General features: G+C 40.3%; 1 protein-coding gene across 1 annotated transcript in view; it reads left to right on the forward strand.

The window, feature by feature from the left end:
• The window catches only part of MYO16 (myosin XVI), a 638577-nt gene that overhangs the window by 515535 nt on the left and 99617 nt on the right, over window positions 1-23425 (forward strand). Inside the window, 1 exon segment of the mRNA XM_017868179.1 lies at window positions 9102-9204. Coding sequence (XP_017723668.1) covers window positions 9102-9204 — 103 coding nt within the window.

The raw sequence follows: 23425 nt of genomic DNA on the forward strand, positions 1-23425 counted from the left end.
TCATGAACACAGAGAAGGGAACCACAGACACTGAGGCCTACTTAAGGGAGGAGGGTAGGGAGAGGGAGAGGAACAGAAAAGATGACTATTGGGTACTGGGGTTAATAGCTGGGTGATGAAATAATATGTACAACAAACCCCATGACACATGTTTACCTATGTAACAAACCTTCACATGTACCCCCAAATCTAAAATGAAAGTTAAAAAAAAAAAGTCACCATGTTTAATGTGAATCCTGTGGTGACTGCATAAGCTGTTTTTATCTCTAGGTCCGTGATACACAGGATGTCAAAGTTCCCCTTTATACTGGAAGGAACGATCACTTTTGAAGAGAGAAACACTATTTCATCAGTTTCCTTGAGTTCTTTCCACCTTTTACTAGTTAGATTTTCTCTGCCTTTTCAATTTCAGCCTGTCCTTGTAAAAATATAGACTCCAAAATGAAGACGATCTATGATGTGGCTCTTTCACTTACAATTTTGTAAGATACTATGTTTTGTTTTTTTGTGTGTTATAGTCACAATACGTGAATGTGTGGAAGCATGTTTTTATGCTTGAATCCTTGATGTTGAGAATGTACTTGACGAATGAGGCGCATGTTAGATAAATTTTCATTTAACTATGACAGAACTTTTTTGAAACCCCACACTTAGTATACACTGGCAACTTAGGATGCAGACTAACAAGAAGAAGGGGAAGTTGAAAGTGGTCAGAAACCCATCACAAGAAAAGTGGGGCAAATGGAGCATCTAACATAACACAGCTTGAGGTTGGAACCCCATGAGGTCATGAGCATTCTGCACCATCACGGAAGCTGCATCCGTTTCCCGAATGCTCAGTACTGCCCTGTCCAGTCAGACAGAGGCGTATGGCAGTAAAGAAACCAGCCACAGATGAGTCATTGGCAACCAGGAAGGTAATAAATCTAGTGTGGGGGACTGGCTGATGTTTGGTCAATGTCTCTTTATGGAGCTCCACCCGAATTTCTCCTTTTCACTTCTCCTCAGTCGCAGTATTTCCCTCCTGTTAAATAACATTAGTCTGGAGAATAAATGTTCTTCCCTGTCTACTACACTGCAGGAAACGTCAGCCACAGCCTCCAGTTTATTAGGTCAAAAACCTTGATATCATCCTCTCTTCCTGTCATGGCCACGTTGATCCATTCACCAGAAAATCCTGCTGGGGCTACCCAAATACATAGAGAGCCCAGCACGTTTTTACCTCTTCTGTCGCCATTGCCTTGGATCAATGCCTCTCACCTGGACTATAGGAAGGGCCTCCAGAGGGCGGCCCTGGCTCTTTCCTGCCCCTCTCCAGGCCCACCCAGCCTCACAGTATCAATGACGCTTTTCTTCAAAGTCGAGGAACAGAGTGTGCTGAAACCTCACACCCGGGAATCGGAGTCTGAGCCGAGGTCCTGATGGTCACCTGCAGGATTCTAATCCTTACCCTATTGCACTAACCTTTCTAAACTCATCTCCTACAGCTCTCCTCTCCCTTCCTCTTCTCCAGCCACAGTCGACTCCTTGGTATTCCCAGAGCCACCATGCACCACCCCCACTCCACCAGGACTACAGTCCCCCAGAGAAGCCACAGCTCCCTCCCTCACTGTCAGGCGTCTGCTCGCAGGGAAAGCCTTCCTGCTTTATCTTTCTCCACATCTCTCACTGTATTTGACACACTTCCTTATTTACTTTATTTTTTTAAGAGTTGGGGTCTCTGTCATCCAGGCTGGAGTGCAATGGTGTGATCATAGCTCACTGCAACCTCAACTTCCTGGGCTCAGTCCATCCTCCTGCCTCAGCCTCCTGAGTAGCTGGCACTAAAGGTTTGCACCACCATGTCTGCTTAATTTTTAAAATGTTTTGTAGAGATGGGGTCTTGCTGTGTTCCTCAGACTGGTCTCGTACTCTTGGCCCCAAGCCATCCTCCTGCCTTAGCCTCCCAAGGTGCTGAGACAACAGCCATGAGCCACTGTGCCCTGCCCTTGTTTACTTTTCTTTATTATTATTATACTTGAAGTTCTGGGATACATGTGCAGGACGTGCAGGTTTGTTACATAGGTATACACGTGCCATGGTGGTTTACTGCGCCCATCAACCCATCATCCACATTAGATATTTCTCCTAATGCTATCCTTCCCCTAACCCCCCATCCCCCAACAGGCCCCAGTGTGTTCTCATTGTTCAGCTCCCACTTATGAGTGAGAACATGCGGTGTTTGGTTTTCTGTCCCTGTGTTAGTTTGCTGAGAATGATGGTTTCCAGCTTCATCCATGTCCCTGCAAAGGACATGAACTCATCCTTTTGTTATGGCTGCACATGGTGTATATGTGCCACATTTTCTTTATCCAGTCTGTCATTGATGGGCATTTGGGTTAGTTCCAAGGTTACTTTTTAATTCTACCCCTACTACCATAAAGGGCTTTGGCTGCTTATTCCCTGCTAGATCCCAGCACCTGGGAGCATCCCCAGCACAGACTTGGTGCTCAGTCAGTGCTGGTGAGTTGATGATTGATCCTGAGCAAGTGAACCACAAACTCCGATTCTAGATATGAAACTAGTTAACAGCTGTTCCCCTCATCCCAAACCAGGATAAGGCAGAAAGAGCAGGGTGGCTGGAAAGGTTCATGTTTACTTTTTACAGTCCATTGGTTTGCCTCAGACACAGAGAAAGTGAAGCCTAAATATAGGTGTCTTCAGTGGATTGAGGTGACCTGTCTGTCTTGGATGACAGATGCTGGGACAGTGTGGGGAATGAGAGTAGACAAGTCCCTCTCCAGCTGCTCCTGTGCTCAGGACTAACGTCCTGCTCCAGGCTCGTGAACCATATGGCCTCAGAGCACAGTTACTGGGGGAATGTGTTTTAACTCAGGAATGGAATGTGACCCTGTCTTTCTATCCGGTGACACCACCTATAGAAAACACTCACATTCCAAAAGACAAGATGTTTTACATAGAGTATCTCATCCTGTCTCAGGTGATCTTTGTCTTTAGTTGACACGTCAGAATTATACCATTTTAAGTGTCAAAAGAACAATATAAAATGAGAAAAAAGCATCAGGTGCATTATTTTTCATTCTGACTTGTTAATACTATATTCAGATGCTTGAATTATATCAATTAAATTCTTGGTTATAATTAACAAAGTTCCAGAATGAGACAATTATGAGAGAGAATTAAAAAAAAGAGTGATTTCATTTCAGTATATTACTCTGGCTAAATGTTAGAAACACATGGCTTTCCTGAGGGCATGAATGAGTTCACTATTAAAGAGCTTCCAGGCACTGAAGGCCAGCAAATGAAGACCTTTTTTTTTTTTTTTTTTTGAGACAGAGTCACTCTGTCGTCCCTCGATCGTTCCAGGCTGAGTGCAGTGAGCACGATCTTGCTCACGCAGCTCCGCCTCCCGAGTTCACCGCCATTCCTCCTGCCTCCAGCCTCCTGAGTACTGGGGGACTTAAGCGCCATGCCACCAGCCAGCTAATTTTTTTGTATAGGCATATTTTTTAGTAGGAGGAACAGGGTTCACTTGTGTTATCCAGGATGGTCTCGATCTCACTGACCTCGTGATCCACCCGCCTCGGACCTCCCAAATTACAGACATGAGCCACCACGCCCAGCCACAAACCAAGACTTCTTATTCCTACATGTCCAATATCATGGTGGTTACTGTTGAGTTTTAATTTTTCAATTTTTAAGGGTAAATCTTATCCTTTTCCACTCTAGAACCATCCGGGGTTAGGACTTATTAGTTGTCATTAAAACTGTAGCAATGGTGGTGAAGAGCTTGGCCCTGGAGTTAGATTGTCCTGGGTTCAATTCCAGCTCAGCCACTTTCCTCATCTGTATCAGCTTCCCAGCGCTGCCATAAGCAGGTACCACAAACTCCATGGCTTAAAGCAATAGACCTTTCCTCATCCAGCTCTGGAAGTGAGAAGTTCAACACTGAGTTGTCAGCAGGGCTTCCTCTGAAACTCTAGGTGGCATCTGCCCTGGCCTCTTCCTTGTCTCTGGTGGCGGCCATAGATCCTCAGTGTTCCCTGACTTGCAGCTGTGTCACTGACACCTCTGCATGCATCATGTGGCCCTTTGCTGTGTGTCTCCCGTGGCGTTTCCCTCTTCTTTTCAGGATATGAGTCCTATTGGATTAGGCCCCACCCTAATGATCTCGTCTTAACTTGAATACTCTACAAAGACCCTAAACATCACGTTCACTTATCTTGCACGGGGGGACACAGTTCAACCCATAACAGCATCCCTGTGAACTTGGGTAAGTGAATGAATGTCTACAACCATTATCTGTCTCACTATCTAAAGATGATTGTCATCCAGGCCTGCATCTGTGAGGAGGATGTGAGGTGATATGAAAAGCCCTTTGCACTCATTCAGGGTTCAAGAAATGCTACTTACCATCTCCTGCTCCACAGCCCCATGTCTTGGCTGTCAATTATTTAAACTTGCTACATTCAAAGGCAAGCTAGGAGACACCATAAAATGTACAAAGATATCCCCTTACTCTGGGTGAACTCACACACTTTGAGGAGAGGTCAGAGTTTGTAACACAATAGATTTTATGTCTCGTCTGGAGAAATGCAAACAGACAGTTCTGAGGGAGGGCAGAGCGTTGCTTGTTAGGTGACTTGCCAAGGGCATTATAGCAAACTGGTTACAAAGTGGGAACCTAAATCTCAGTTTTCAGATTCCCAATTCAGTTTCTTTCCTATTTGAACACATTGTACAATTATATCACTTGTCACCTTTTAACCACTCAGACATTATCAAACCTAACCCATGTTTGCTCATAAGAGGTACTAATGTCAGCTGGGCATGGTGGCTCACACCTGTAATCCCAGCACTTTGAGAGGCCAAGGCAGGTGCATCACCTGAGGTCAGCAGTTTGAGACCAGCCTGGCCAACATGGTGAAACCCTGTCTCTACTGAAAATACAAAAATTAGTCGGGCGTGGTGGCGGGTGCTTTAATCTCAGCTACTTGGGAGGCTGAGGTAGGACAATCACTTGAACCCAGGAGGCGGAGGTTGCAGTGAGCAGAGATAGCACCACTGCACTCCAGCCTGCATGACAAGAATGAAGCTCTGCAAAAAAAAAAAAAAAAAAAAAGAGGTACTGATAGCATGTGAGATAATCATTAGGGGATGCCCATAGCTTTTTGGGTGGTCCACATTCACTGTCCTTTGCACAGCTTACTCCTGTTTCCCAACCCTCTACATATCCCACGTCATACCCATTTGCCCTGCCCTGTTATACAGGGGAAATTCCCTTTCTTCTTCTGCAGAAACCCCAATAAAAATTAATAAAGTAAAATAAAACACACAGCTACCAACTTTAGTACATGGCATGTAAGAAATCACATTCTTGTCACCTATCAAAAGCAAAACAATTCCTGAGTACTTCACCCATCAACAAATCACTGTAGTCCATTTAGTGTGAGCAAAATAATGAGCCACCTTTTTCATATCCTTGCCTCTGGCACTGCAATTTCAGTCTCAGTTACTTCAGTCTCAGTCTCTGTTACTTACCATTTTTTGTATTTTTATGCTTTCCTGTGCACTAAGTTTGATACACAAGCAAAAATCCATCTGTGAGAAGGAAGGGTGGTTGCTGATACTGATAAATTCATTCTGGTTTATGGCTAGCAAGATTATGAGGATTCTCAATCCAGGAAAAGTCATACACTGACTTTTCAGTGAGAATGCTGAAGATTTAAGAAAGGAAATAAGAAATGTCTTCAGCTGAGAAGGTAACTGGGTACTGTCTTGGTCAGTTTAAGCTGCTGTCCCAAATTATCATAGACTGGGTGGCTCTTGAGCAACACAGAAAGTGCTCATAGTCCTGGATGAGCAACAGAAAGTTCTCATAGTCTGGGAGGGTGGGAAGTCCAAGATAAAGTTGTCAGCAAATTCAGTATTCAGTGGAAGCTCGCTTCCTGGTTTGGAGAGAGCCTTCTTGTTCTCTCTATGAACGGTGTTCTCACATGGTGTTAGGTTAGTGCAAAAGTAATTGCAGTTTCGGGCCGTGAACATTAAGTCATTATAACTAGACTCAAACACATCTTTATTAATCAAAATAGGAACCATTACAATCAACACATTTTTGCCATTGCGAAGTAAGTTTTGTTTATCCCTGTAGTGTAAAATTCTGTGCTTTAAGAATCGACAAACTCTTGGATAGCATTTTCTGCATCCCACCACTTGCAGGAGCATTTTCCCTGCAAAAAGTTGTTGAGATGCTTGAAGAAGTGGTAGGTGGTTGGCGAGAGGTCAGGTGAATATGGTGGATGAGGCAAAACTTCGTAACCCATCTTTCCACTTTTGGTTGTGTGACATGCAGCCAGGCGCTGTGGTGGAGAAGAATAGGGCCCTTCCTGTTGACCAATGCCAGCTGCAGGTGTTGCAGTTTTCGGTGCATCTCATCTATTTGCTGAGCATACTTCTCAGATGTCATGGTTTCACTGGGATTCAGAAAGCTGTAGTGGATCAGACCAGCAGCAGACGACCAGACAGTGACGTGACCTCTTTTTCGGTGCAAGTTTGGCTTTGGGAAGTGCTTTGGAGCTTCTTCTTGGTCCAGCCACTGAGCTGGTCATCACTGGTTGTCATATAAAATCCACTTTCGTCATGCATCATAATCTGATCAAGAAACGGTTCATGGTTGTGCATAGAATAAGAGTACTTTGAAACAACATTGTTTTTGATTCTCAGTTAGCTCATGAGTCACTCACTTATCGAGCTTTTTCACCTTTCCAATTTGCTTCAAATGCCAAACAACTTTAGAATGTTCGACCCTGAGTTCTTTGGCAACTTCTCATGTAGTTGTAAGACGATCAGCTTCGAGGATTGCTCTCAGTTGGTCATTGTCAGCTTCCAATGGTCAGCCACTACACTCCTCATCTTCAAGGCTCTCGTCTCTTTAGCAAAACTTCTTGAACCACACTGCACTGTATGTTCGTTAGCAGCTCCTGGGCCAAATGCATTGTTGATGTTGTGAGTTGTCTCCGCTCTTTTACGACCCATTTTGAACCTAAATAAGAAAATTGCTCGAATTTGCTTTTTGTTTTTGAGACAGAGTCTGCTCTGTTGCCCACGCTGGAGTGCAGTGGTGCCATCTCGGCTCACTGCAAGCTCTGCCTCCCGGGTTCACGCCATTCTCCTGCCTCTGCCTCCCGAGTAGCTGGGACTACAGGCGCCCGCCACCACGCCCGGAAATTTGCTTTTTATCTAACATTATTCTCATAGTCTAAAATAAATATAAACAGCAAGTAATAAGTCATTAGCAAAAAAACGTAAAGCAAGAAATGCACACTAACATGATGTATAACATAACCACATTTATTTAAGAATGTATTCCAATATCAAATGGCAAATTTCAACAATGTGAAAACCACATTTGCATTTACACTGACCTAATAGAAAGGACCAAGCCTGTTCTCTTCAGCCTCCTCTAAGTGCACTAATCCCATTCGTGAAAGCTCCACCCTCATGACTCAATCACCTATCAAAGGGCCCACCTCTTAGTACCATCATATTGGGGGTTAGGATTTGAACGCAGGGATTTTGATATATGTTCTGTCCATGGCAGGTGTGTTTCCCAGCCTGTGTTACACACCAGACTGTACTGCCGCACATGTGAGCCCTCGTTTACCCACACTACCTGCCGAAATAAGACACACATGTGATTCCTGTGTGGCTGTCCATGGGATATGTCCCATACTCCCACTGGTTTCTCCAAGGAAAGCAAGTAAATAAAGATGTGTAGGCAAAACACTCCCTCCCTTAATTGCACTAAGGAAACGGAATAAACTCATTTTAGCAGGTCCCAAATTTACTGCAGTGAACTTTAGATGAAGCACTAAGGTATTACACAGAAAATAACAGAAAATTGATGACTTCAGCTTTGGCATTGCGTTTCCTTCAGCTTGCAGAACAGCCTAACATGAGAATCGTAAACACAGAAGGCAACAGGATGCAAGTGCGTGTATCTTTGCTCATTTCCTTTGTGGTTTTCTCCTCTTCCTCCTCCTCCATTGTAGCCTTGCCTATATCTCAGGTTAACCACTGTAAGTGCAAAGGGAATTTTACATGGATTTTTTTAAGTGTGTGATATAATTTTAAAAGTCATTTTTGAAAAACCTATAGGAAACTATTATATTGCCATGAATTTCAGCTAAGGAATGGAAGTCAATTGGCCACTGATACTTTATAAAATAAAAATGTCCCAGAATATTTTAAATATTCAATATCTAATATATGGGGAAGAAGCGATTCTACCTCTCAAATAAGTATTCTGAATGAACATTTTGGTATTCCATTATTATAGACTCTAGTTACATCTGAATCACTCTTTTTTTTTTTTTTTTTTTTTTTTTTGAGACGGAGTTCTTCGCTCTGTCGGCCGAGGCTGGAGTGCAGTGGCCGCGATCTCAGCCTCACTTGCAAGCTCCACCTCCCGGCGTTCACGCCATTCTCCATTGCCTCAGCCTCCCGAGTAGCTGGGACTACCAGGCGCCCGCCAGGGTCGCCTGGCTAGTTTTTTTGTATTTTTAGTAGAGACGGGGTTTCACCCATGTTAGCCAGGATTGGTCTTGATCTCCTGACCTCGTGATCCGCCTGTCTCGGCTCCCAAAGTGCTGGATTACAGGCTTTAGCACCGCGCCCGGCCATGTGAAAATTTAATTAGATAATTAATTTCACTCTTGCCATAAAGAATGCTCAAATTTCTTAAAGGGTATGTTTTTAAGGAGCATGCCAAATGTTTAAAAATGGCTAATGGATTAATTTTCATATTTTCATTCCCTTCAAATTTCCTTTGGTTAAATGGTTTGAATTGCTCCATGACAGTGCTAAACATATATTAGAGGACTGAAAATATATTTGATGCATTGTAAAACGATTTCCCTTGTAAAAGATAAGGATTATTTCCAGTTCCCTAGTAAATGCACAGTGAACAGGTATGTGGGTATTCCTGGGATAAAGAAAGACAAGGAAACTTGGGAAACGATGTAACAAAGACAGCCCTGTTGAATGTGATTATGTGCTTGGCAAATGCAGTCATTGCTTTCTGTCTCTGCTGCTTTTCACAGGTATAAGCCGCTGGCTGATACGTTCCTGCGTGAGAAGAAGGAACATTCGGCTGCAGAGCGATGTCGGCTTGTTCTCCAGCAGTGTAAATTACAAGGCTGGCAGGTCGGTGACCTACAAGCTATGAAAATACCACTTTAGGATTTTAAATAAATGAGCTGAGTCATTGCAGGGAGCCACCAGAGTCTTTCTGGCAAAAACAAATTCCTTTGATGTGTTTGGCAAGGCGTGACATTCAGTGTATTCCCTGGAAATTTGTCATTCTTTATGACTTGCTGATTTTAACATCTTGCAGCCAACATGAAGAAATCTAAGAGGCTCCCTTTACAACCATGACAGAAGCTCATGAGCCCCATTCTGTTCGCCCATGTGTCAGATTCATACCTTGTCACTAAAGCATTTTGTCGTATTTACCGGTAGCAGGAGTCAGAGGAGCCAAAATTGAAGAACTAAGGTTGTTCTGTGTGCAGAGTTGGTCTCTCACAAGTGCATGTTTGACCTGGACTTCCCTCGCTCGTTCAAGTCTCACTCAGCTCCCCTTTTTTCTGTTTCTCGTTGCCTTGCTTCTCACTTGCCTTACAGTGAAAATGTCACTATCCTTTGAACCTCATTTGTTGGCAAAAGCCTCATAATTGGAAACACTTTATTATAGTCTGTGATCGATTTGAATGGCAGAACCTAGGGGCCAGTGAAAGCTATAGCTAGACTTGCAGAAAAAGAAAATAACCTGAGACAAAATTACAGGCAAATGTTCACCAGAAACAGGAGAAGATGGTTCCAGATTTTGTTAAATGCGTTCAACAACATCAGAGTCCATCCTTGACTCATTTTAGGAAGACGAGATTTGAAGTGAGAAGAGCAGATTAGGGCAACAATGGGAAACCACGCAGTCCATGACACCAGGAAGTATTTGGAAGTTTCTTGCTGTAAAACCACGAAAAGTGCGTAGGTGGCAGAAACAACGGTAGCTAAAACTTTGGTAAAAACATGACGATGACTGGAAAGTAGACATAATTTTGCATCTTTAAAAAGTGATAGGGAGAATATGAGTAAAATACATGATAATTGATGAGTCAAAGGATGAGGACTTGGCTTTAGAAATGACATGAGCTCATGATTCAGAATTGCTGAATAGGTCCAAAAGTGGCCCAGTCTAAGTAAAATAGGGAGGGAAGACTGGATTGACACTCGCACACTCATCTGTCTATGACAAAGAACAAAGAACCTAGAATTTTGGCATTGATGAGTAATGATTTAATTGTCTGTGCCACCCAATCTTTTTCTTTGTTACCTTTTTTCCTTTTCTTTTTCTTTTTTTTTAAAACTAATAATGAAATTTGAACTTTAAATAACAATCTGAAGGAGGAAGCTTACTCAGTCTGAAGTTGTCAGTGATGCACATCAGTGCCAAAAGATTGGGTAAAAAGGGAAGGAGGAAGAAGGAGGAATTACTAACCAGAAGTGATATCCGCCAACCCCTCCAGAGTCAGTGACATAGGGGTGGGATTCACATATATCAGCGTTTGTTCGGTCTATAGGTAACTGAAGTCAGTTCAACAGAATCATTGCTGGGATTTTGAATAAGTAATTATATAGTAGTAGTCCACCGATGATGTACCACTAAGATATTCTTATTGTATTCTTTTGCTTTTAAAGAATACTTACAGATTATGATATACACATATATGTATATATATGTATATGTGTGTGTGTGTATATATATATTTGTGAGATAGATGTGTGTGTGTGAGGGAAAGAGAGAGGGAGAATTTTTATTTGTAGAAGGAAGCAAGGGAATCTGGAATAATTCTTTCACTAAGAGAGTGATTGGAAGTAAACACAATAGCTGGGCAGTGATCCCTCTGATAGACCACTGTAAAGTACAGGTCAAATATGAGAGGAGACCGGAAGACAAATCGGTACACCCTGCCAGCCATCATTTCTTCTGTATCGCTGCTTTTGCTGGGATATTGAAATTGCAGCTGAGGATAGCATTAGATTGAAACATGCATCAGGACTTTCAACGAGAGCATTAACATTTTTTTAAATGGGAAAGGGATCCCGTTTCATGGCACTATTTTCTACACACTTTTCACCTGCATGAAAAGAAGCTGAAAATACAAGACAAAAAAAATTAAAAGGAAAGAGAAATCAATGTGCTTATTCACTGAGCATATTTACTTATGAGTTCCCTGTTGTCTAGTCAGAAGAAAACAGTGTTTCTTCAGCTTCTTCAAGGTGTAACCTGTGATATACTTTATACTACCAGACAAATAATCAACTTCACAGAAATGAAGCTTATTCATACTTCACTTTTATATTGGTCTGACAAAGGAAAAAAAGCTTTTGTTAAAAAAAAAAAAAAGGTAAATAAAACAAAACAAAAAACACTCATTCCTAATCTGGAAAGTTAGACTCCTCGGTTGCAAAAGCAAAGCATTTGTTTGAAATGCATTGCTAGTTACAGGAAGAATTCCTCCTTGTCTATTCGGTTTTTAATTGATACAGCAATTAAATCAGAAGCTGTTAGGCTGCAGGGACAACAAGGTTGCATCTGATGGTTAGTGTATCTGTAGCATTGTTTCCAAATTGCTGAGAGTTACAATGTGTTTCATCATTAACCAGTCAGTTCATCCTTTAGTCCTGAGTGGTTAGCATGAAATGAATGGTTATTCTTTTCCATATTTTTAAAAGCAGTGCTGGAGGACCGAAGAGATTAGAATTACATTTTGCTGCGTTAACTTGTATACAGTGTTAGCTAGAAATTCATTTCTTTTAACTGAAAATAGTAATTTCATTGTCATTCTAATGAGTCTTGGAGATCTGGCAGGTTTTGTCTTCTCTCCTTAACTTTAATCAGACCCTGCAGAAGGAAAGCCTTGAATCATCAATATGAGATTGTAACTCTGGAATTCTTATACTCTCCAACATTGTAGCAATTCAGTAAGCTTTGGTGCACATTTGATTTCCTTCTGTTTCAGACGAGGATAGAGATGTCATATCTTCAGTACTATTTTGTATGCCGATCTAGACACCTGTGTCTGCTTTTCATGCTTTAAGTAGTCACAGGTTTGTAGACTGCACATGAGGTTCTGGAATTTTTAATATTTAATAGGTAATAATTCCTGTCATCTGCAGAGTATATTACAACTATTCATAGTTTTTATTTTATTTTATTAGAGCCTGATAAAAAAATCTGTGCAGAAGAGGAAAGTAGACAGTGTGTATAGGAGTGACCTTATTTTAGATTTGAGGAAATTGAACCTCACAGAGAGCCCTTGTCTTAGTTAGAGATCAGTGTACTGATCAAAATATTAGGTGCAGTTAATATTCAGTTTCAGTGGGAGCACCACTTTGCTGAGACCAACGTCTAGCTTTTACTATGTCATGTTCTTTCCACTGCGTTTAACTCGATCTATATCTTTTAATATAACTATCTGAAGTCATTTTGCTCATATTACAGGACTTGAAAGGGACAGGTTATGCGTCACAGTGCGAGCTCTGATCAAAGACACTCATACCCTTTATTCGTCTGAGCAGCCTTCCCCTTGTACATAGTGCCTTTTTTATGTTTAAAATTCGCCCAGCAAATGAAGGAAAAACAAGCAGACTACTTCCCATTACAGGGTGACTCTGATCAGAATCCTTTTCTACCCAAACTGTCAGCCAAACTGACCCTGAAATAGCACAATGCATTTGCACCCTCATTCCCAACTACATCTTGGAAACAAGAGGAGAAGGAAAAGGAGAAAAGGAGGAGTAAGGAAAGAAGAAGATAGAGAAGGAGAAGAACTGGAATCAAGTGAAGAGTCTCAGGAAGCATTTGATGTTGATTATAATTCTGAGAGTTAAGACCTAGACGTGACTCAGGCCATCCAGAGGAAATGACAGGGGTGGGGGCAACTCATGGGCGGTGCTGGTAGAAATGCAGGTCAAAGGAGCATTGCTGCACCTTCGCACCTAGAGCAAAGGCAGTTTGAAAACAGTTTATTAGGCTATTTCCACAGATCTGCACCGTTTCCAGTATACCGAGGTTTGCTCACATGCCAATTCTCAGTGAGGCATTCCCTGGCTACTAGATTTTAGATTCTCATTATCCTTGACCTTCCTACTGCATCTTCTCATCCTCTTCTTTGCTTCGTTCTTCTCCATGGTGCCTAGGACCTTCTGTTACGCTTCAGATTGCAATCCTTAACATGCTGTTCACCACCTTCCCTCCATAGCGTGGGAGCTCCATCCCAAGGGCTTTGTGTCTGCAGCTTACTGCTGCATCCCCAGCATAGAAGCCAGAGAAAGACACAGGACAGACACTCTGTGCCTGGAAGCTGGGCCAAGAAGTGAGTTTCTGTAAATAAGAAACTCCCAAACAATACAGTATACTTGATGTGGATTCAAAGACATGTAAGAACTTTTATAGGCTGGGCGTAGTGGCTCATGCTTGTAATCCCAGCACTTTGGGAGGCTGAGGTGAGTGGATCACCTGGGGTCAGGAGTTCAAGACCAGCCTGGCCAACATGGTGAAACCCTGTCTGTACTAAAAATACAAAAAATACAAGCATGGTGATGCTTGTATTTCCAGCTACTTGGGAGGCTGAGGCAGGAGAATTGCTTGAACCTGGGAGGTGGAGGTTGTAGTGAGCGGAGATTGTGCCATTGCACTCCAGCCTGCGCAACAAGAGTGAAACTCTGTCTCAAAAACAAACAAACAAACAAACAAACAAAAACCTTTTAAAATGTATTGTTTTGAAATGAAGTAAGAATCAAATGGATTTTTAGCTTTATATCTGTGTTTATAAGATACATGTATTAATGCATTACTTCTATACTTACAAATAGTTTTTAAAATTTGAAACTACTACATAAATATAATTTCAGCATAGAATACTGTATAGGGTCAAATTAACTATTTTAAACATTTGTGAAAAAGCTGTAAGTCACACAGCATTTTGCACCAAAGCATTTTTGTTTTCCAATATATAATTTCTGTTAAATCTTTTATACCACTAGCCTGTACTTCTCAAAGGAATCTTGTGCCTTCTTTCATATAGTTTGACCTGGTCACCACAAGTTTTGGCAAACTCATGCATGTTGCTGTTTCCTTAACATACTCAAAATTGCTACTTTTACATAATGTGGTTTGATTTTGAAGAAAGGAAAATCAAGATGTAGTGGTGGCTAGAAGGGAATCTTTCACGTTGGTGGCTTCTTCTGTTTACAGTGAAATGATATATTTTAAAAACATGGTGGACTAGTCAGAGCCACGTCCTTTTTTGCAAAGTGGGATTTATGTAACTTGTTTGCAAAAAGGAATGGAAGTGTTTTGCAATGATTTGAATAGGACCTGCATGACTAACTTCTAGCGCTGTTTTCTGTCTCAGCAGATACAGTTTTCTTTATGAAACAAAGAGTTCATGGATTACTTCACTGTGGAAAAATATCCAAATAGTTTGAATTCACTCATAGTTTGAAAACAAGTTAAATTAAGCCAGTAGTTATTAACCATCTGCTATTTGTTTTATTATTGTTATTATTCGGGTATTTTACTTATCTACATATATGCATTTTAAATTCAGTGCTATCTTAAGGTAACTTGGAAAGGATCCCTCTGGAATTGTGTACAGTTAATCAGGCTATTAGCCCAAATTTCTCCAAGCCACAGAAAAGTGACTGGACAGCAGTTAGGCCCATGTGGAACATGCTTGTTTTTCGTGTTATGTCATTTATGTAAAATGAAAACCTTTGAAGCTAATTCTAAGTGGAAAAATAAGTGGTATAATCTGATTTTCACACATTTTATATGCATCAACTGGTTATAGGATGATTTCTTCTGTGTAGTTATTTGAATGCTATATTCATTTTAAAGCCATCTGGAGGGATGACGAATGAAGAAACAAATCTGTCAGAGTTGGTCCATGTGATACCAGGGGTGCTGCTTTGGAACACACAGCACCCGGAGAGTCGAGAGGGGTACTGCACGGATGTGGCTCTGTGCAGAAAGTCTTTCCCGGTGGTACTTTTCACTGTGCAAGCAGATGTCGAGAACTTTGGGGTGAAAGAAGTTTTGTGAGCAGACAAAGAAGAGTGGCCTGTGTGTCCCCTTTGAGGCAGGAACTTGTGATATCTGTTACTGGAAATCGTGGAAGGAGACATTGAGATCTTAACCTTAGAGATGACATATGATCTATGATTTTAAGGATGAGGAGTCAGACACATAGATCCTTCTGGTGGCTTACTCAAAATTATACAGACAGGAAGAAAGAAACGAAATTAGAACATCAACTTCGTCCCAAGTACAGGCATGATACGGTACTTACTCTCGTGTGTGTGCTTGCGTGGATGTGAAAGAGACAGAGAGAGAGGCTCCTAAAGAAATATCAAAGGATACTCACAAAAAACATACTCCAAATTGTAATGAGATATACTTTTCCTATTTGTGTTTACTCATGAACAAAGAAATTCACAATCTTTTTTTTATCATCATCTTCTAATGTAATGTTTATGGAATAGTCTAGATTTTGTTACCTAAATAGTTTGAAATAAGTCATAGTTTGACAACGAGTTTAATTAAGTTATGATCTTTGAAGGATTTGCTCATATATTTCTAAGAATTGCAACAGTAACATTTTACCATAACATTACATAAAATCAGTTGGGTGAAGGTTTTATTATTTCATTAATCTGCAATAGTACAGTAGAGAAAATAAAATAGAAGCGCAAGGAACTGTTAAAGTTTTAACTACCTCCCACTTTTTTTACATTCTCTGTGATGAGACAATTGTATTAGGGCCCTAGGTTCTTATTAGTACGATAAATTAATGGTTTATAACCTTTGTTTTACTACTTAGGGAGCACTCCATAAATCAACTGTAAGTACAAGCTAGAAAATAGCCTATAAAATGATTCTTTCTTTTGTATCCTTTCTCCTTCTCTGGAATTATAAATGTTGAAAATAATAAGCATTAGGAACCGAAGAGTACACCTTGAAACGATGTACATTCTATTGGCAATCACCATAGATATTCTATGTGTGTGTGCCTGTGTGTATTTCCTTTCTTCTTTTGTGCCAAACACATGCATACACACATGCCATATACATATATGGCACATTTTTGTTATAAAAGTAGTATGTATCCTTGATACGAAATTTGAAAAATAGAAAAAAAACTGAGGAAGAAAATACAATCTACCAGAATTGAACTACCTAAAGATAACTACTGAAAATACTTGGTGCATCATCATTCACTTTGTTTTTAAAAATATTACATGTATTTGATCCCTACTCAATGTGTCTTTCTCCCTCTCCACACTTAACTTTCTGAGGACAGGTGTCATGTAGCCATGTTCTTTTGTATTTTTGCTTGCGCGCGTGTGTGTGCACGTGTGCATGTGCATGTGTGTGCGTGTGTGTGCATGTGTGTGCGAGTGTGTGTGCGTGCGTGTGTGTGTGTTTCACTATGACATCTCTTACAGGGTCTGGCACATAGTGTGTATACAACTTGTGTTTGTTGAATGAATAAACGAATGAATGAACCTCCTACCGATGACCACATCTTCCCTTTGCAAATGAAGGTATCTGCAGTAAGTTTGGGCGACATGTGTGATAGTTTCTGCCTTTAGAGTAAGTTTACCTTTTTTCACTCAGCTTCATTATGCATGAAGAGTAATATCTTAGAGTACTATCTGGCACTAATTGCTGATTAAAACTGACTTGTCCTATGCCTAATCCAACTTTGATCTCTTAGAAATCCGTCTGCTTTCCTCTACTTCAAATTTATTGATTGATTTAACAAGCATTTATTGATCACCTTGTGAGTTCCCCAAATTAGGCAAGGCAATTGCGATGGCTTACAGTCTGCTGGGGGAGAAACAGTCAGCTTTAAACTAAAAAATAATCACAGATTAGGATCCAGGTGCGAAAAGAGCAAAATGGACACTGCAGTAGTGAACTGGAGGGTTCCTGACCTAAACAGGGCAGTTGCCATGCAGGGAATTTCTGGGACAGTCACATGTAGGCCCAGATCTGAAGGGTGAGAAGGAGCTGAGGACATGCCGAGGCAGGACCAAGGGTCCCAGGGTGAGTGTGCTGAGCTCCTGAGGTGAGGACCTCCTGGGAGAACCGACAGGAGAGGAGGAGGGCTGGAGAGAGAACCAGCTGAGAACGGCAGACAGGGATGCTACGAAGTCGTGTTTCTCAACCTTTATGTTTTCATTATTGCCCCACGAAGGAGAAAAATTGAGAGAATTAAGAAATAATTTAGTTCTGGGGAGGCAAAAATAACTTTGCTATTACAACAGTTTCAGACCTTCAAAGCTCAGTCCTGCTGGATAATGTGAGGCCCCTAACAACTGCTGAAAGAAGGGCGTTTGTGCCGGTGCCTACTGAGAGATCCAACTCCATCTCTTCTATGTCAATATAAATTTCCCTAACTTCAAGATTATTTAGTCATTCAATAGGCATTTACTGAGCACCTATTATATGGCCAGAAGCCTTGTAATTGCTAACACGTTTTTCTTCTCAAGAACCGGTTGCACCAACTGGACAGGATCACCACAAGGAGGTGTGCTTGGAGCTAAATGGGTCAGAACCAGTGGTACCTTGTGTGTCAAAGTGCAGCATTCTATTTTAGGTTCAAGGCAGGCTACTGATAAATTTTAGAGAGGGTAGGAACATGACCTGATTTATGCTTTAAATGTAAAAAAAAAAAAAGTGTTATTAGAGAGCAAGGACAGAGCTGGGAAACAAGTTCCCAAGCCAATGTGGTGGCTCAAGCAAGAGACAGCCAAGAGACAAGAGATGGGACAAGGGAGGAAGCCGAGAACATGATGGGAGGGGAGAGGACCTCACTGGCAACAATGAAGGTGCTCGTTAAGTTATATTGACTTGAAGAGTGGAATCTCATTTAAAACCAAAATATTCATGTAGATCGGGAATGTACTCAAGTTCTTTTTAAAAATGAACTTGCTCCATAAAAGATGTTTGGAGCTCTAGATGAAGGAAAAGATTCAGCCCTTTAGGGCTGAAAACAGAAGACCAGTCACAAAATTAAATGGGATTCTCAAAGCAAACATGAGCACACCACAGGACAGACATACGGGGAATTCGGAAAGCAATGCCAGAACTTTTGAATATCTGCCAATATTCCTAAAGATGAACTACATAAGATCAGATGTGCAGGATAAAAAAAATGGTATCATGGTTTTAGAAGAAAAGCACACATCAAAATGTATAAATGTCATGAATTTGGCAGGTGACGGTAGGACAAGGGCTGCCATACCCCAAAGAGTGCCAAAGGCCATGACCATGTTTATGCTGCTGTTTGGCCATTTATGACATACAGTCCCATGGGGCAAACCATTATTGACATGATTCAGGACATTTTGTTGAAAAGAAACATCAAATGTGTGCTCTGACTGAATACGTTAACTTATCAAATACACTTTCCTCTGTACTTTTGAAGCTAATTGCCTTTGTTTGGGTGTGGCTTTGGTTTGCTTTTTCCCAATGTGTCTCTTTGGGAAAAGTGATTTTTTTAAGCACTCTTGACCATATCAATATGATTTCCATAATGAAATTACATATAGAATTACATAGTGAGTCATTCACTAGTAAGCTCAAAATAGTAGCTTTTATTCATCACTGCCTGCTGTGTAGGTCATACTGTTCTAGGTAAGAATAATTAATTTTTCTTAAACTATAATTATATGTAATTCAAGCCAAACCACCTTCTTCAAATACCAGAAGATACAGTGCTCTATTAGATGTGTGTGGCTGTAATTATCTTTTCTGTGTTGAAGTTAAACTTTAGAATAGTCTATTTATAACAAAGAGAACATGTATTTTCATATAAATGTATCCTTTGAGAACATTTAAAAGTACATTCAGACATTGAGAGCCAGGCTGAACATTAGAATTTTTCTATTTAGTAGCTTTTCAAAGCAACCATCACAATGTAGAATGTAGAGGTATTAATAGTAAAATATTCACACACAAAAAAGTAATGGTCATTCTTAGAAATTTAATGAATGAATTGGGGGAAATGTGAATTCAGCCTGGAGAGGAAGCATTTAGTTCAATGCTTTCCTTTTTAAGCTTGTTGAAAAGGTAGATAGTATTCCACTCATCCTTGTGGTCCCAGCATCTGTACCCTGCTGGTGTGAAGAAGGTGCTTGGCAACATTTGATTTATGAATGGATACATGAATGAATGATTAAAGGTGAATGAATGAATGAACTAATGAGTGAATGGATGTTCAGAGCAGACAGATGGTAGGATGATGGATGAATAAATGTGAGAAAAGCATAATCAGGAAAAATATAAATATGCAACTGAGTGTTATGAGAAATGATATTGATCCAGGAATGAATTATAGGTAAAGACCTGTTCATGGCACACATGTAGAAATGTTGGGATTTTGAGATTTGTTTCCCTTGGAAGAGATGACCTGGTAGGCACAGAAATGGTATCGCATAGCAAAAATAGAACAGGGTTGTGAAGGAGCACAATGACATTCTGAGATCAGCAGGAAGGAAAGCAAATCTGAGGGGAAAACTCTGCAGACATCAGAACACATGAAAAGATTGTGTTGTTCGTATCACCATCAATAAAGCTATTCTTAACAGACTGGGAACAGATTTACATTGCTGGGCACTTTAAAACTACTAGGGCATTTTCCAGAATACTGATATGTGAAAGATGTGACTACTTTTGATGCAACTACGATAGTATATATCCTTTGAAAAAGCTGGAAGTATTTACTAGACTAGGGCTGTTTTAGAGCAAGGGGTTAACATTTTCAAGATTAATTTTGTATGAAAATAAAGCGTTTTAATTGCAGAAAAGAAGCTAGCATTCACAATAAGACCTTTCTCATTAAAATATAATATATGTTAATAAAATAGTCCAATGATTTTAGACTTAGAAATAAAGGGATAGCATCTAACCCAACACTGACAACAGTAATGATATCATTCAGTGAAAACTGCATTCATGAGAATGCTATGGGCCCTGTACAATATATAAAGACAGTAATGATGTCATTCAGTGAAAACTCTATTCATAAGAATGCTACAGGCCCTGTACAATATATAAAGACAGTAATGATATCATTCAGTGAAAACTCCATTCATAAGAATGCTGTGGGCCCTGCACAGTATATATAAAGAAGGTTCACATTGGTTTTGTGCTTCAGGAGAGTATACAGGAAGCTAAAATAATAGTAAATAGCACCTCTTTTAGAGAAATAAAAAAGGGTTAGCTCATATTATGGAGGGCTTTATAGGCAACATGAAATCATTGAAGTTTCTAGAAGACTAATAAATTGAAGTCAGTGTGCAAGATGAGTTAAAAAGCAGATGAAGGAGAGATGATGAGTTAAATTCTAGATTTTAGTCTGTAATAATCCTATGTCAGAGGTGATGGCACTGGAAATATGAAACTTAGCATCTTTGTTTCTTTAATCCTATTAGATGTATTTTAATAAAATACATCAAATAGTTTAAATAAGTTGAAAATGTTAAGATTTAATTTTTGACGGCCGGGCGCAGTGGCTCATGCCTGTAATCCTAGCACTTTGGGAGGCCGAGGTGGGTGGATCACCTGGGATCAGGAGTTCGAGACCAGCCTGACCAACATAGAGAAACCCCATTTCCACTAAAATTACAAAACTAGCCGGGCATGGTGGCGCATGCCTGTAATCCCAACTACTCAGTAGGCTGAGGCAGGAGAATCGCTTGAACCTGGGAGGTGGAGGTTGCGGTGAGCCGAGATCATGCCATTGCACTCCAGCCTGGGTGAAACTCCACAAAAAAAAAATAATAATAATAAAATTTTTGTAGACAAATGAAATTTTAAATATCTGAGGTTATAGCAAGTGCTTATTAAAATCATTTTTTAAAAATTCTGCCTTCTCCATTGTACACGTCCATTTAGTTTCATTTCCTTCACCTTAATACGTGTGAATTATGGGCTTTATACTTTTCCAACATTATCTGAGTTTATAAATATCTCACAGTTAAGTTGAATAGTCAGACGGTACACAAATAAGAAGAAAACCAGGACTCCAGTACTACTGTAGAGATGTATACAAGGTACATTAGTGACGTGGATGTACTATTGTAATTGATTTATTATTATAAGGTACACACTAAACAGGAAAAAAATGAATTCCCACTTTGGATCAGAAAGCAATATGATATAGCTGGAGAATAAGTAAGCTTGAATGTATTGAATAAGTTCTAGAAGCCTACTATACAACATCACACCGCTATTTAACAACACTGCATTATATGCTTAAAATTTTGTTAAGATGGTGGATATCAGGCTAAGTGTACTTACCACAAATTTTAGAGGGAAGGTGAGGGAGGGAGGGATGAGAGAGGGAAGAAGGAAAGGAGGAAGGAAGGAAAGAAGGAAAGAAGGAAGGAATAGAGGGAGGAGGAAGGGAGGGAGGAGACTAAAAGTGCGATACAATAGAAAACTCTAATAAACCTTTCAAAGGCATCTGAACATCATCCTGAAAATCATTACAGGCCACTAACTAATTTTAGACAAGAAAGTAACATAATGAGATTGATGTTTAGAAAGATCACTCTGAATATAGTTTAAAAAATGGATGCTTGTAAACCCATGATAATTTATGGAGCTACTGAAATTATTCATAAAAGTAATCAGGAAGTGGGTTCTAGAAACCTCAACAGAAATTATGACTAAATGGGGCCTGGGGAAAAAGCTGTAAGCAAACTTAGGTGATGCTTGGGGTTCTGGCTTGGGTGATGAGGTGATGATGACTCCTTTGGCCTAGAAAGGCAAGAGTGGGTAGGGATGGATGAGATGGGAAAGTGTGTGAGAAATGACCTGTGGAAATCTCCAGGGCTTGAGGTGCTCAGGGAACACCCAGGTAGATGGTTCTTTTGGTCACTGAGCTAGAAAATACAGGACAAGAGGGAAACATATGAGTGAGGCTAGGGTGCCCGCGAAACATTGACATAAATATGTGCGCAATGAGATGGACTCCATAGGTCTGGACTCGGTGATAAGATGAGCTATCATGAGCAGTCTGTAGTGAAAGCTTTTGGAATAATGAACTTACCAGGAAGATGATGAAAAGTAAGAGGAGAATTCAGTGGAGAATTCTGAGGATAGCTAACTTTTCACTGGGAAGCAGCAACATAGCAGCTTCGGACAAACATTCGAACAGAGATGACAGACACAGAGCAGGGGACCAGGTGAGCTTGTCAGAGAAGTCAAGCTTCAAGAAAAGAGAGTGACCCAGGGTCTCACCACCGAAAACGTGGTCCACAGACTAACGTCACCGACATCATTGAGGAATGTGTTAGAAATGCAGAATGAATCACTGGCCCCCTCCCAGCCTACTGGATCAGAATTTACATTTTGACAAGATCTCCAAGTGATTAATACACATTTTTCAATTTGAGACTTTATAGGGTCAAGGGTATGTGTTTCTTTTAGTCTGGAGCCTGGAGAGCTCCGATTCATCTTACCTCCGGCACTAACTTTCTGTATGGACTGTGTGAGTGTCATATGTCCTCTCTAAAACATATCTTTTTCTCTTGAAAACTGAAGAGGTTGATCGAGATGATTTCTAAGATCTAACTAGAACAGTGTGGGTTATGGACACTCTGTTCCTTTGCCCCTCCTTTGTAGATGATGAATCCTACTAGTATCATCTGTTGTAGACATCACAAGTGCACATTTCCTTAGAGGAAATTGTACTATTATTCCAAAATAAATGTTATCCAATTTTCTATGTCTCCATAAGTAACTGAAGTGTTTTTTGTTGTTTTAATTGACATGTCCTTCTGTCAAAGCAGAACCATGTGACCTGAGCTTTCTCCTTTACTTTACCTGCATGGGAAACAATTACTGATTGTATTTTTTAGCAGCAGTAAATGAGTAAACTAAATTAAGTCACACATAGAATACAAATAATATACGCTTCTTCAACTCCCAAAGAATTCATAGATATAATGAAATGAGAGGTGTCACTATTTTCTAAACTATCAATATGTAAGAATAGTTCTACATTAGATATTTTCTCAATTTCATTAATACAGAGAGAAATGTGCATCGCAGAAAATATCAAAGGATAATAGCTATATTTTTTTTTTTGTAAATGCTGTTCCAAAAGTACTGCCAGAAACACTCAGCACTCCTAAAATTGTCTTAAAAAAAAAAAGTGCTCTACAGGTTCCCTTGAAGTCTCTACTAACACAGCATCCGTGCCACCTACACTCTAGCACAAGCACCGCTCCAGCATTTGTCTGTACCTCCACAGCCTACACCTCTCAAAAAAAAAAAAAAAAAAAA

Source organism: Rhinopithecus bieti, unplaced genomic scaffold (genome assembly GCF_001698545.2).
Source record: "Rhinopithecus bieti isolate Rb0 unplaced genomic scaffold, ASM169854v2 scaffold_3734, whole genome shotgun sequence".
In the NCBI taxonomy this organism is placed as follows: domain Eukaryota; kingdom Metazoa; phylum Chordata; class Mammalia; order Primates; family Cercopithecidae; genus Rhinopithecus; species Rhinopithecus bieti.